The sequence below is a fragment of the Ictalurus furcatus genome, chromosome 9, assembly GCF_023375685.1.
Source record: "Ictalurus furcatus strain D&B chromosome 9, Billie_1.0, whole genome shotgun sequence".
Classification (NCBI taxonomy): domain Eukaryota; kingdom Metazoa; phylum Chordata; class Actinopteri; order Siluriformes; family Ictaluridae; genus Ictalurus; species Ictalurus furcatus.
In genome coordinates, this window is record NC_071263.1 from 18,480,017 (window position 1) to 18,492,930 (window position 12,914).

The 12,914-nt window shown below is 39.1% G+C and overlaps 1 protein-coding gene across 2 annotated transcripts in view; it reads left to right on the forward strand.

Moving 5' to 3' along the window:
* The window catches only part of sash1b (SAM and SH3 domain containing 1b), a 76,124-nt gene extending 63,571 nt beyond the window's left edge, over positions 1-12,553 (forward strand). For both annotated transcript variants that reach the window (XM_053632628.1, XM_053632629.1), the window contains exons 9-20: positions 1,658-1,790; positions 2,216-2,598; positions 3,008-3,079; positions 3,265-3,408; positions 4,981-5,113; positions 5,223-5,392; positions 6,674-6,883; positions 6,995-7,145; positions 7,262-7,393; positions 8,533-9,362; positions 10,586-10,717; positions 10,807-12,553. In XM_053632628.1, the coding sequence (XP_053488603.1) occupies positions 1,658-1,790; positions 2,216-2,598; positions 3,008-3,079; positions 3,265-3,408; positions 4,981-5,113; positions 5,223-5,392; positions 6,674-6,883; positions 6,995-7,145; positions 7,262-7,393; positions 8,533-9,362; positions 10,586-10,717; positions 10,807-10,848 (2,532 nt within the window). In that variant the 3' untranslated portion in view covers positions 10,849-12,553. The remainder of the gene's footprint in view (positions 1-1,657; positions 1,791-2,215; positions 2,599-3,007; positions 3,080-3,264; positions 3,409-4,980; positions 5,114-5,222; positions 5,393-6,673; positions 6,884-6,994; positions 7,146-7,261; positions 7,394-8,532; positions 9,363-10,585; positions 10,718-10,806) is intronic.
* The last annotated feature ends 361 nt before the right edge of the window (positions 12,554-12,914 follow it).

Sequence of the window (12,914 nt, forward strand, 5' to 3'; positions counted from 1 at the left end):
CCCATTACAAATCCATCAGTCCACCACTGGGCCATGTCCCCAACCCCCTATTAAGCTCTATTCATCACCCTCAATACTTTAACCCCCTATTGTGTCACTTTGGCTGTATGCAGCACTGGGCTGAGTTCTGCAGGGTGCAGCTTTTTTCAGACAGGGTGGGTATGATTTGAGAGCTCAGTTGAAGGGCACATTCTCCTGGGCAGTCTCTCTATGTGCCTTTTCCCCCCAACTTATTCCCTCCTATTTTACTATGCAAAACTCAGGAACATGACTTGAGGGTACTAGGACAGCTAGTCCTGTAGAATGTTAGGATGTAATCCAAGCATTGAAGGTTTTGTATTGGCACATGGATCAGGCAAAAATATGCAGTAAGAGAATACATTGTTGTTCTGGTTATATTATGATAGAGCTGGTATGTGTTTTGTGGTATTCCACTCAGACCTTGAACAAGACCTCTGACCATGAGACTAGTGCAAAATCATAACAGAAATAAAAAGCCTTAGCCTCCAATAGTTCTATGACAAAATGTATCAGTAGCACTAACAAAAGTAACACTGTCTGAATTGTTTCCCAGAACTTCAGAATTTTTTTCGTGAAGCTGCGTTTAACCAGATTGAAAGCCACACTCAGCCTTTCATTTTCATTTCTCTTCTTTACCCACATAGATCTCACATGTAGAACATATTAGTAGCTGTTCAGTGTCTAATTCTATGCACAGAGGTTGTCAGCCTGTGTGGAAATATTGGTTTTAAACAGAACTACATGGGGTTGATGTGTATCATAGGTGCTATATCAGTCGTGGCTGGAACACACATGTTAAGCACATGAGGTTTCAAATACGGTTGGCTGAAAATATGGTTGCAGTCTTGTCTGTTTCTGTCTCATTAGGTTTCAGAAGAGAGCTCACAGCAAGCAGCTACTAAAACAAACTGCTAAGAACTTATTATTCACGGAAACGTCTGTGTTAAAACCAGTGTAATGTCTCGCAGGTTCTACTTTGAATTTACACTGTTAATAGCTACAGTTCTATAGTCTGCAGAGTAAAAGTTGAAGGGTTATTTATACCTATAAAAAGGCTTCATGTAAATTGTAATTGGTCAAATTTGTCATGTACTGTACCTACTGAATTAACAGAAGGTACAGTACATGACTGGCTTGATGTCTCACATTTATAATTTTATCTTTTTTTTAAACTAAACTATCTCAAAGCTGCCTTTTTTCTTCCATTACTAAAATGTTCATTATTATTCATAATTATTATTCCAGCATTTATTCCTGCTCAGTTTAGTGTTTACCCAAACTGATTAAACTCTTCAGGTGCATTGTCTCTGTATGAGAGAAATCAGTGGTATGACTGGGAAAACACAAATCTATGTAGCATTCTGGCTGTCTTGGCCCTTCTTTAAGTACTAAACCTGACATGCCACATTATATCATCTCACATTTTTGGTTAATCTACTGATTTCACACGTTCTTGGTTAATCTACTGATTTCACTTTTTTGGTTAGTCTGCTACTTCACACGTTTTTGGTTAGTCTACTGATGGTACCGAAATATATGTATTATATGCTTTGTTACTAAAAATGTGACAAGCAAATTAAAACATGTTGAAAGGCAGTGGTTTAATGACCTTTAACTCCTCCATCCTGGCCTGCAGTCACAGGAGCAGTCAGATGATGAGCTGGAGGAGTCGGCGGCTTTTGGCAGGCTTCACAAGCTGGTCAACTCTACCCGCCGTGTGAAGAAGAAGCTTATTAGAATAGACGAGAGCAAAAAACACACATCAAAAGGTGAGGAATTAAGACTTTTGGTGCACCCTCAGAGAGAAAATGTCATAAAATACCTGGCAAAAACTAAAATGTGGTTTGTCTTTCAGACTTTGTTTTTGGTCCTCTTTGGAGGACAATTGAGTCTTTACTGATATTGATAGATATTTGATCACCCATGGTCTATTAAGGAGGGGGAGATAGTAAATAAATTAACATTTGTGAATGTAATGTGATACACATTTAAAGCTTAATATGGGTCAGTGGAGGGTGTAGGGGGTAACAGACATGACAGTGATGCATATTAGGACAGGGGGAGGGGAATGAAAGAAAGAAAGGAAAAAGGAAAATGTGTAGTGTTTGTAATAACAAATGAGAGAGTTCAAATGTACACCACCATTTTTCTGGTTTCCGTGTATGTGTGTGTAATTTAATTGTGTCTCTTTCAGACTCGTTGAGCACTGCCTTCTCGCCTACATGTGAGGAAAAGGCCGCTCTCTACTCAGGTGTACAGAAGCGTCTGGTCATGTCTCAGGGTGATGGTTTGGCCTCAGTTCTGTGTGTGGACGAAGATTCAGACAGCCTGACCACATCTCCGTCTTCCAGCAGCCTGGACACCTACAGTGGCCATAAGCAGTTTAAGCCGTTTAACAGTAGCCAGGGGCTAAGCTCCCCTCCCACAGGGCCCAGTGTGGACCCTTTGGTGATGGACGCAGGCAGCCGCTCATCCTTTTCTGAAGCTGAGGGCTGCTGTGAGGAAGAGCCCAGGATAACCCGTTCTGTGACCGATGGAGAAATGAGACGGGCCTCGAGTCCCTTTAAATTACATGGGGTGAGTTAAGAAGCTCTGATTGTATGGTTAACCCCAAACACTGTGTTTAGATATTGCTTGTTATTGTCTCCAGTTAGAGTGACAACAGTGAGAAGTACTTCCATAAGTAGATCTGGTAAACCCCCATTGGATGAGTGATATGGAAACAGAGTGTTGTATGTCTGCTTCCACTTATTCCTGCTGTTAAAAAGCCACAGCAGATTCTCACACTCTACCTAGCTGCTTTATTCATCCCTATATTTTTATGTAGCGGAGATCTTCCAAGTGTTTTTATTTATTTATTTATTTTATTTTTAGTTTAAGCAGATTTTATATTTTGTGGGAAAAATGCACACTTTTGAAAAATCTTTAACGGATATATTTTGCAATCAATCTGGTTCAGCCGTTCAACAATAATGTTTTTCTGCAGAGGGCGTGTAGCTTTGGTGGGTTTGACCTTATGAACCAGGCTGCATACATGAGACACAGCTGTAACACCCCTGTAAGTACTAAACACAATATCATTTTCCAAATCAGACAATATAAGACTAGAGGTATTGTTGTTTTGTTACATACAGTACAATAAATTGAATGGTTCATTGTGTACACATTATCCACACACACCTCATGAGATTGAGGTTGAGGTCTGAGGTCAGTCTGCCAATGTGTTTTCCGATTCCACTGCAGAGTGATAATGGGACCATCAGCAGGAGAGATGCAGCGAGGTCACCAACTCCGTCCCGCATCTCTCTTGGGAAGAAGGTGAAGTCGGTGAAAGAGACCATGAGGAAACGCATATCCAAGAAAAGTAGTTCTGTCCTGTTTGAGCAGGTATTGCAGCAATACATCTTGTTTTTTTCTATTTCTGTTGTTATTCTGAACCATTAACAGGGGGAGCTCTCGTGGTACTCTTAGGATGTGTTGCTTTTTCAGAGGTGTGTGAACTCTAGGGTTGTTATGATGTCACAGTTTCATGGTTTGTCACACTGTATGATCGGTTGATTACCTCAGTGTTGACATTTTCAAAAATACTGGTTAAAATACATGGCACAGTGGGTAGAATTGTTGCCTTACGGTGCATGTGTGGGTTTTCTTCATGTTGTCATTTCCTCTCACTGTCCAAAAACCTGTACATAGAAAGATTGGCCATGCTAAATTGCTCGTAGGTGTGAGCGAGTATGGGAATTTGTTTGTGGATGGTACACTGCGATTGACTGGCAGTCTCCCAGCTTGTGTCCAGTGTTTACGAGACCCTTACCACAATAAAGCATTTACTGAAGAAAGATGAATGATGGAATGATTAAAAATGCATCTCCATCTATTACAATCTACCAGTCTTCGTTACTCCAGTGATCCCATCTCTTATATATCTGGCTCCCCAAAACATTCACAACCCCCTTCCTCTGTACTCCCACTATATACAGTTGCAATCAAAATTATTCAACCCCCATTGCAAATCAGGTTTATCGTCAAAATTTACAGACTTTCAGCTGTTTGCAATGAACAAATCAAACAAAAGCAATTAAAATAGTTCAACACAAAGAATACTTCAAGTGGTTTCCCCAAATTCAACTTATAATGATTTCCCCAGTTTCAAAATTATTCAACCCCTTGAATAGAATCCCTCACAACAGCACAAATATGCAAAACAGGTGTTGTCTCCAGCACACCTGGTGCAACTAATGACAATGAAGCCGTTGATTAGTTGCATCAGGTGTGCTTGAGACAACACCTGTTTTGCATATTTGTGCTGTTGTGAGGGATTCTATTCAAGGGGTTGAATAATTTTGAAACTGGAACACATGAAATGCCTGAACTGGCTAGGGGCAGAAATTGATATAAAATAACTGGATGGGGCAGAAAAAGGAAGCCTTCAACGGCTGCAACCAGATTTCTTTCGATGTATTTGCGCTTTGCCTGTCTGATAACCCAGGACAGATTGGCCTTTGCTGTGCCGAGGGCTGCTTGTTGTCAGCCCTGAAGGCAGTGTCTCGGGTTTTCATCAGTGAGCACACTTCAGCAGTCATCCATGGTTTCTGGTTTGCACGTGTGGTGATGCTCTTTTCTCAAAGGCACTCTGGCTTTCAACTTACAATGTCAATGTGCTGAAATAATGAAAATATATAAGACTTGTATATAATAAAGTAGCATGTGTATTGCATTCATTCACATTTTGAGTAGGACTGGAAAATCATCATAGTGGCATTTTAAATGCACAACTACATGCACTGACTTCTAGATATCAGTCACTGTGGTTTTGATTCCTGCAGCATTTAAACCTACAGTATGTGCTGTGTCATGCAATACTCTATCCATTTGTATGTGTTGACTGCCCCTACTGGCAATTCTATTAAAATACAGTATAATGTTATATCGAGCTCTCTCGCTGTCTATTCCACTCAGTTGAGTCCGAGCAGAGAGCCCGAGTCACTCCAGTCCCCCCACACAGACACAGACTCGCTGGAAAAACCCAAGCTCAAGTCCGGCGGTTCTGTCGAGAGTCTGAGGAGCTCACTAAGTGGACAGAGTTCAATGAGTAAGTGTGTGCATCAGCCTGCTTCTGCACGGGTGATCATAATCCTCCCTAATTGAATCACATTTCAAAACTCTATTTGATGTGCATTTAAATGGACTTGCATTTGCAGGTGGTCAGACAGTAAGCACCACAGACTCCTCAGCAAGTAACAGAGAGAGTGTGAAGTCAGAGGATGGTGATGACGAGGAGCTGCCTTACAGAGGGCCATTTTGTGGCCGAGCCGTTGTACACACCGACTTTATCCCCAGTCCCTATGACACAGATTCCCTCAAACTCAAGGTGAGAGTTTTGAAGTTAGTATCACTAAATTATATAATTCATGTAAAAAAAAAAAATTAAATAAAACCCCCCCAGAAAATAAAGTTAGATGCTCTTCAAAGCAGTATTTGGGAAATACTTTGGGTACACCAAGGACTGAGTGAAAATAAAATGTTCAGGCATACAGCACTAATGCATTTCAGCTGAGACAGGTCTACCGGTCTTTTTAAACTTAAAGATTGCATGACCTTAACTATCATCTATCCATGTGACTTCTATCCAAAGCAGACATCACAACAAATGTTTAACATGCCGAAGGCAGTCATGTGAAATATGGGGAGACAATCCGCCACAGAAAGTTAACATCAAAGAAAATATCACAAGACGTACATACACAACACACATTCAGTCACAAAGTTTAAAATCTGAATATGGGAAAATAAGAATATGTAAAATACCAGACAAAATAAAAGCTATAAAATCTTGATAGAAGCTGGATTCAGCATCATATGAATCCAATTTGTAGTACTGTGGTTTGGATTTTTTTATCCTTATTGCCAACTGCAGTTCGTGCAACTTGACTACAATAGAACATTTTCTGAGAAAATGTATCCACAACGGAATCCTAGATAGCATTATTACCGTGTTCACATGACCTATAGGTGTCGGCCAGTCGTGGACAGTTTGTAAGATAATTTGTAACACAAGGTGTGCTGAAGGAAAGAGATGTATTGCATTGAGGCCCTTAATGCTACCATTTTCCCAGTTGTCAATGAGGAGGTGGATTTCTGTTCTGTTTTGCAATATATTATGATGTCTTATCTGGCATTATTTTGGTTCATTTTTGAACATACTATATGTTCAGACTTTGATATTAACTCTTTGTAGTGTATTTTGTATTTACACTTACAAGCATAGCCACATGTTTTCAGTCGTCCATTCATCGCTCACAGAGTTGCCTTTGATTGCTTAAGTGACATGACTAGATCAGGTGACCTACAAGTATTTTAAAGAGGCCTGAATTCAGACACGTCTCTCACCTTGAAACCTCAGCTGAACTTTTGTTATTAAATCTTTTGGATTTCTACACTATAAAGTATCTCAGTTTTTCATCAGGACTGTATATTTATATCTGTATAGAGTAGGTTATACTTTTTCTTCCACTTGATGTTTATTCCATATACATAATATAATTAAATAATTTGTAATAAATCTAACATGTACTAGTTAATGCAGTAATGTTGTTATGTTGCATGATGGTATGTGTGCTTTAAGCCAACATGTATGATCACGATTTTCCAGAGAGGGGACGTTATAGACATAATCAGTAAGCCTCCAATGGGTACATGGATGGGCCTTCTGAATAACAAGGTGGGCACCTTTAAGTTCATCTATGTGGACGTGCTGAGTGAGGAATGCGAAAAGCCCAAGTGCAGCATCAGAAAGAGAAGGAAGAGTCGGCCTCCCAAACCCACCTCTGTGGAGGAGCTTCTAGAGCGCATCGAACTCAAAGTAATGACAGTTACAAGTACCAAAACATGCTGTAAAAGTCCATAGTAAAGTCAGGTTCCTGTTAAAGTTCAGTCTTTTTTTTAAATCTTCCTATGCTGTCTGTTTCTATAGGAGCACATGCCCACATTCCTATTTAATGGATATGAGGATCTAGAAACGTTTAAGTTGCTGGAAGAAGAGGACCTGGACGAGTTGAACATCAGAGACCCACAGCACAGAGCAGTGTTGCTGACTGCAGTGGAGCTGCTGCAGGAGTACGACAGTGAGTGGACCAGCAGCTAGAGATGCGCACACATACACAAAGCGTACCTACTGTATGTTAAGAGAGATGTATGTGAAAACATGTCATTTTCCTCTGTTGTGTGTATGTGATCCTAGTTAACAGTGACCCCGAGAATGGTGGCTCCTCAGTAGACCCAGAGGATAAGGTTCAGCCAGAGATATCAGCTCCTTCAAGAGATTCTCCACGCGACTCTGGTTGCTATGAGAGCAATGAGAATCTGGAGAATGGTAATAACAGCTTTCCTCGCCCGTGATTCTCTCCAGCCGCACTACTCATTTTCTCTGTGGGCTGCCAGTGTCTGCATGCTCCAGAGTTGAGCAAAACAAACTGACGTGTCTGAACAGTGTTTGTGATAAGCACACTCTGGCCATTCATCTCGCCACCATCTCTACACTTTCTCTTGCTCACTTTGTTTTCCTCTGCTCCGAGGGCCGACCTCTATCTTTCTCTCGGCCCTCCGCAAGTCTTTGCCTTCTGCATAGTGTTTGTCCACAGACATGTCAATCATATTCTCCATCAAAAACTCAAAGGACCAGTACATTCCGTCTCATCTTGTTCATCGTGTACAAGGAAGTGATGGCTTTGCATCTATCTTGCTGTTCCATCTGTTCTGTTATGGCCATGAACAGCAATGGTTTTGTGTTTGGCTAAAATTGTGTTGAACCAAAAGTGTGACAAAGTTGTAGTTAACTGCTTAGCTGGCAGTAGTTATTGTTAGAACTTGGAATTATGATTATCATTTTAGTCTTTTGCTTTCATTTAGTTCTATAAAACAAAAGTGATTCTGACGTGCTCTTGTAAATGTCAGTCGCCACTTTGGAGCATATTTTCCATGCTTGTATTTTTGAAATTGTTCTGTTTGTCTGTGTATATTTTTCTATTAAACATCTAATATAATTTGCACAGTATAATATGTGCCTCAAAGCTCTATTATATGCAACGTAAAAAAAAGAAGCATAAAATCGATATATTTACAGAAATTACTTGGAAAATGTGGTCTAATCATGACAATTGCAAAAAAATCTATATATTAAAATGCATCTCTGAACAGAAGAAACTGTCTTAACTGGGGAAAAATATATATATACACATGCTTTCTTAGTTTGTCCTTGACCAGTTATAATAGAGGCTACAGAATAAACGGCTGTAACATACTTGTCTGGACTGTCTGCTTTTTTTTCTGCCTGTTTCCATTCGCTTTGTTTTTGTGCCATCTGCTGTATGTGTGAAGGCATGCTATCTCTCATGTCAAGTGTTTGCATGGAGAACTCGGTATTATTTCCATTTAGTAATCTCTTCTGCATACTGATTTAAATATTGTTCATGTTGGTGTGTAAGTCACATGTTGCATGGCTCTTTTTTTTAGGGAAAGGCAAAAAGACATCTCATTTAAGCAGGTCTTCATCAGGCTTTGAGTCCAGTCACCTCCCATCTCCTGAGTATCCCACTCCTCCTCTCAGCCAGTCCAGCAGCAGGCAGGATCCACAGTCTCTCCTGCCACCTTTCCAGATAACCTCCATCAAAGCTGTTCACTTAGGGGCAAACCGCTCCTTGCTCAGCATAAAGCCCCTCAGTCAGAGCTATGATGAGCTGCCTTGCATCCCTGTACCCCAAGGCTTGTGGAAACGTTCTCTTTCATTGGATTATCGGATCCTCCACATGAAGGAGCCCTACAACCCAGAAAACTTGACGCCCATTCAATCAGTAGAACCTGATGCTTTGCTGCAGAGGTGCAGCGCTGCTGAGCAGAATGAAGCTATAATGTGTCAGGCATGTTCCAATCAAGAGGATGAATCTGAAGAGCTAGGCACAGGAGATGAGCTAACTTTCCCTTCTGTTGACTCCTCCACAGATGTGGAGAGTGAGGATGTACCTGTAGATAGTGCTGAAACCTCTCCATCAGATCCTCCCTTATACCCACCTCGCATAAAACCACCAATTCCTCCTAAACCTCTTCCACCGCCATTTGTAAATGACAAAGAGACAACAAACCCTGACAACAAACACGTGTTCCAATCCACCTTGGTGTCACACAAATCAGACCCTGCCTCTGGTATTCCCAAGTCCAGCAAACCTTTTATCCACAGACTTGGAAAGAAAGTGCAGCATGCTCGATCACCTAATCTGGAGTCACTTGTAGAGGAGAAGCTGATCTTGGATGGTATAGACCTCACAGAGGAGCCCTATTCTGACAAGGTATTTCATAACATTCAGGAATTGATCATGTTTTATGCTCTATTATACCTGCATCAATATTTGGTAAGGGTGTTGTTGGAATTAGGTCTTTTATATTGCCATTGTGGTAGTAATCCAAACATCTTTGATTATCTCCATACCACTCCATCCATATCTTCATTGATTAGATACTCAAGTTGTGACTGCCAGTTGTATATTTAATCAGTTCCTCCTTATCACCACTAACTTAACAGAAGATAATTGACTGTTTGTCTTCCACTATGTACAATCCTGCTCTGTTTCCAGTGGCCACTTTCACAACTGACCTTTTCTAATAGCAGGGCTGCTTTTATATGGACATTATGAATTAACCTGGGTTCTCACATCTTTGTTGTGCATATAATGTAAATGGTAAATCGTCTGCACATATTTTGGACTTTCATCCAAAGTGCTTTGACCCATTCACCCATACTCACACCCAGTGGTAGCAGAGCTGCCATGCAAGGTGCTAGCTTGCCATCGGGAGCAACTTGGGGTTCAGTGTCTTGCCCAAGGACACTTCGGCATGTGGAGTCATGTGGGCTGGGAGTTGAACCGCCAACCCTACGATTTGTGGACAACCCACTCTACCACCTGAGCCACAGCCATCCATGTATAAATAATAGAATGTATAAATAATAAATTAATGCATAAATAATCAAATATTCCGGGCTGTACTGTTATAGAAAGTTAGGTCCCATCACTTACATTATAACCGCTGTTATAAAGTCATTTCTTCATCAGCCTCTCTTTTGTCTCTCTTGAATTTAAGACAAAAACACAACTTGTCTTGTTACCAAGAGACTGTAAAATGTAAAGTTACAGCTTTTCCTCTGTTACTAGTGCTGACACTGGAGACTCCTTCCAAAAATGCTAAATCTGCTCTACAAATCCCTGTGAATGAGCTGTTGCTATAGAAACGACGATGTATTAAAACGAGTGCATTCATTTAAACCTTACAGCCAGCCAGCGCTAATAGAGCTTTGAGCTTTGCTGTTATAGAAAATTAATCAACACTTTCTGACCAAGCAGAATCAAGCATTCAGTCCAATGGTTCAGCCAATCAACCATGACAATAATGTGTATACAATGAGTTATTTTATGTACGTATATGATTGCATATTTAATGAACGGATTGTCATGAATCTGCACCTGAGCAGTTTGTATGTAATTTAGCTGTATACATTTCTTACCTTTCTTTCCAGCATGGCCGTTACAGAGTCCCGTTCTCCCTCATTCAAAGATACTCTGAAGATTTGGACAAGCCTTTGGGGGATATTGCCACAGTAATGGATCAGACCAGAATCCAGCTGCTTCGCAAACAGCACCGTATGGCAGTGAGTGTAATATGTGACTTTTCACATCTTACATAAAGTAAATTACTCAAATGTTCTTCATTCTGATCTTAATTTCTTTTATTCCTCAGATCCCACTGAGAGGATTATCAGAGATTTGTATAAAGCTCTAATTCTTTGACTTTAATGCTGGATCCCAAGCCGTCATGTTGTCATCTGTTGCTCTCTGGCACAGATGCTTGATCGATCAACTGTCTGATCACCTAGCAGATCACCAGACTACAGCAGCAGTCACAGCCATGAAGGATGCAAATGTGTATAAGGGCTGATGCCTAAATGTTTGAATGAAGGAAGAATGTTACTGACTGTCATGAAAGAAATCTGTACACTTTTCAAGTGTTACTGGAGCCAATTTAAGATTGAACTTCTTTTCAGAATGCGGTTTTAATTAGAGGCAAGCAATATGACAAAAAATATACCGCAATACCTGAAGACATTTCTATGATAAACGTATGTATAAGAATTTCCATTTGCTGACAAACTGCCAGCAAAACAGTAGCATTGTGTTTTAATTAAAAACCTGTGAAATATTGAGCTAGGTGATAATTTTATTTATTTTCCAAAAAAAGAAGAAATTATTTAACACTGAAAAGAAGGAAAGAAAAAGTACAATTTCTGTCATTCAATTTTAACATTTTACTATTTTAAAATATTCGGTACAAAGTTTTAACTGAGGCTGCTGCTTCTAATCAGTTTGTAGTTTTAAAAATATATAAAAGATACTGTGATGCCAATATCACTATGATATCCTGACGTGGCCCAGCCCTTGTTTAACATTTTAATAGGAAAAATAGATTTGTGAAATCAGATACATGCTTTCTCTGAATCTGTCATTTTCCCCTCCCCCATGGTTATATATAATACAATTAATTCAGTACTTGTATTTATCCAGCACCAGATCAGCATCTTGGAAACTTTTTAAATCTATAAATCATGCTACTTGTAAATTAGAATGTGATGAATGTGATTCATTGTGAAGTACGACTGCTGCCTTTCAAGTGTAAGTATAAAATAGGAGCTCTCTATGATGACTTGTGAATTTGCATTTGTTTTAAAATGTGTTTAGTCTCACCTTGAAAAATGAAGATTGTGATTAAAGCTACCTGAAATCTTGGCTTTATTATGAAACGACTAGGTCAGTGGTTCTCAATTCCAGTGAAACCCTGCGCAATTTATTTTTTCTTAAATAATTCCTCTGGTTTGCGTCTTTAAGTTTCAGTTTAAACACTTTGAATTGAGTCCTGTATGTAAGACCATGAGAAGAAGAATCCATACATTTTCTGTGTATTAAATTGAAATTGAGGGTCACACCCTTCTTTGCTACTGAAATTTATAAACAATTTTCAAATATAAGTATTCAAATATTCCTGTTACTTGTTGTAAAAGACAAGGGTATGGATGTCTTTTTTCCATACATGTTTGTGACTGCATGCTGTCCATTGTCAATTTTTTTTTCCTATATATTTTCTCAAAAAACTGTTTATCAAGGTAAATATTTATTTTTTTCATTGTTACAGGGTGTATTCAAAGATACTCTCTGCATCGTGTCATTACATACTTTAATTCTCTGAAATGGCTTTAATGGTCTTGTGTGTAGATTATACAAATGGACTTAAACTTCTTGGGAAGAACATAATAATAATAATAATAATAATAATAATAATAAAAGCAACAATCATGAAGTCTTATGATTTATTTAACCATAAATAAAGGGATTTTTAGATTAGGATATTTCCGTGTCCAGGTTGAACGTTAGGAGTTAGCTACAAAAAACAAAACACTGAAACACTGATTTTAGCCAATCTGATTCAAGAAAAATATATATATATATATATATATATATATATATATATATATATATATATATATATATATATATATATATATATACACACACACACACACACACACAGTATCTCACAAAAGTGAGTACGCCCCTCACATTTTTGTAAATATTTGATTATATCTTTTCATGTGACAACACTGAAGAAATGACACTTTGCTACAATGTAAAGTAGTGAGTGTACAGCTTGTATAACAGTGTAAATTTGCTGTCCCCTCAAAATAACTCAACATACTGCCATTAATGTCTAAATTGCTGGCAACAAAAGTGAGTACACCCCTAAGTGAAAATGTTCAAATTGGGCCCAAAGTCAATATTTTGTGTGGCCACCATTAT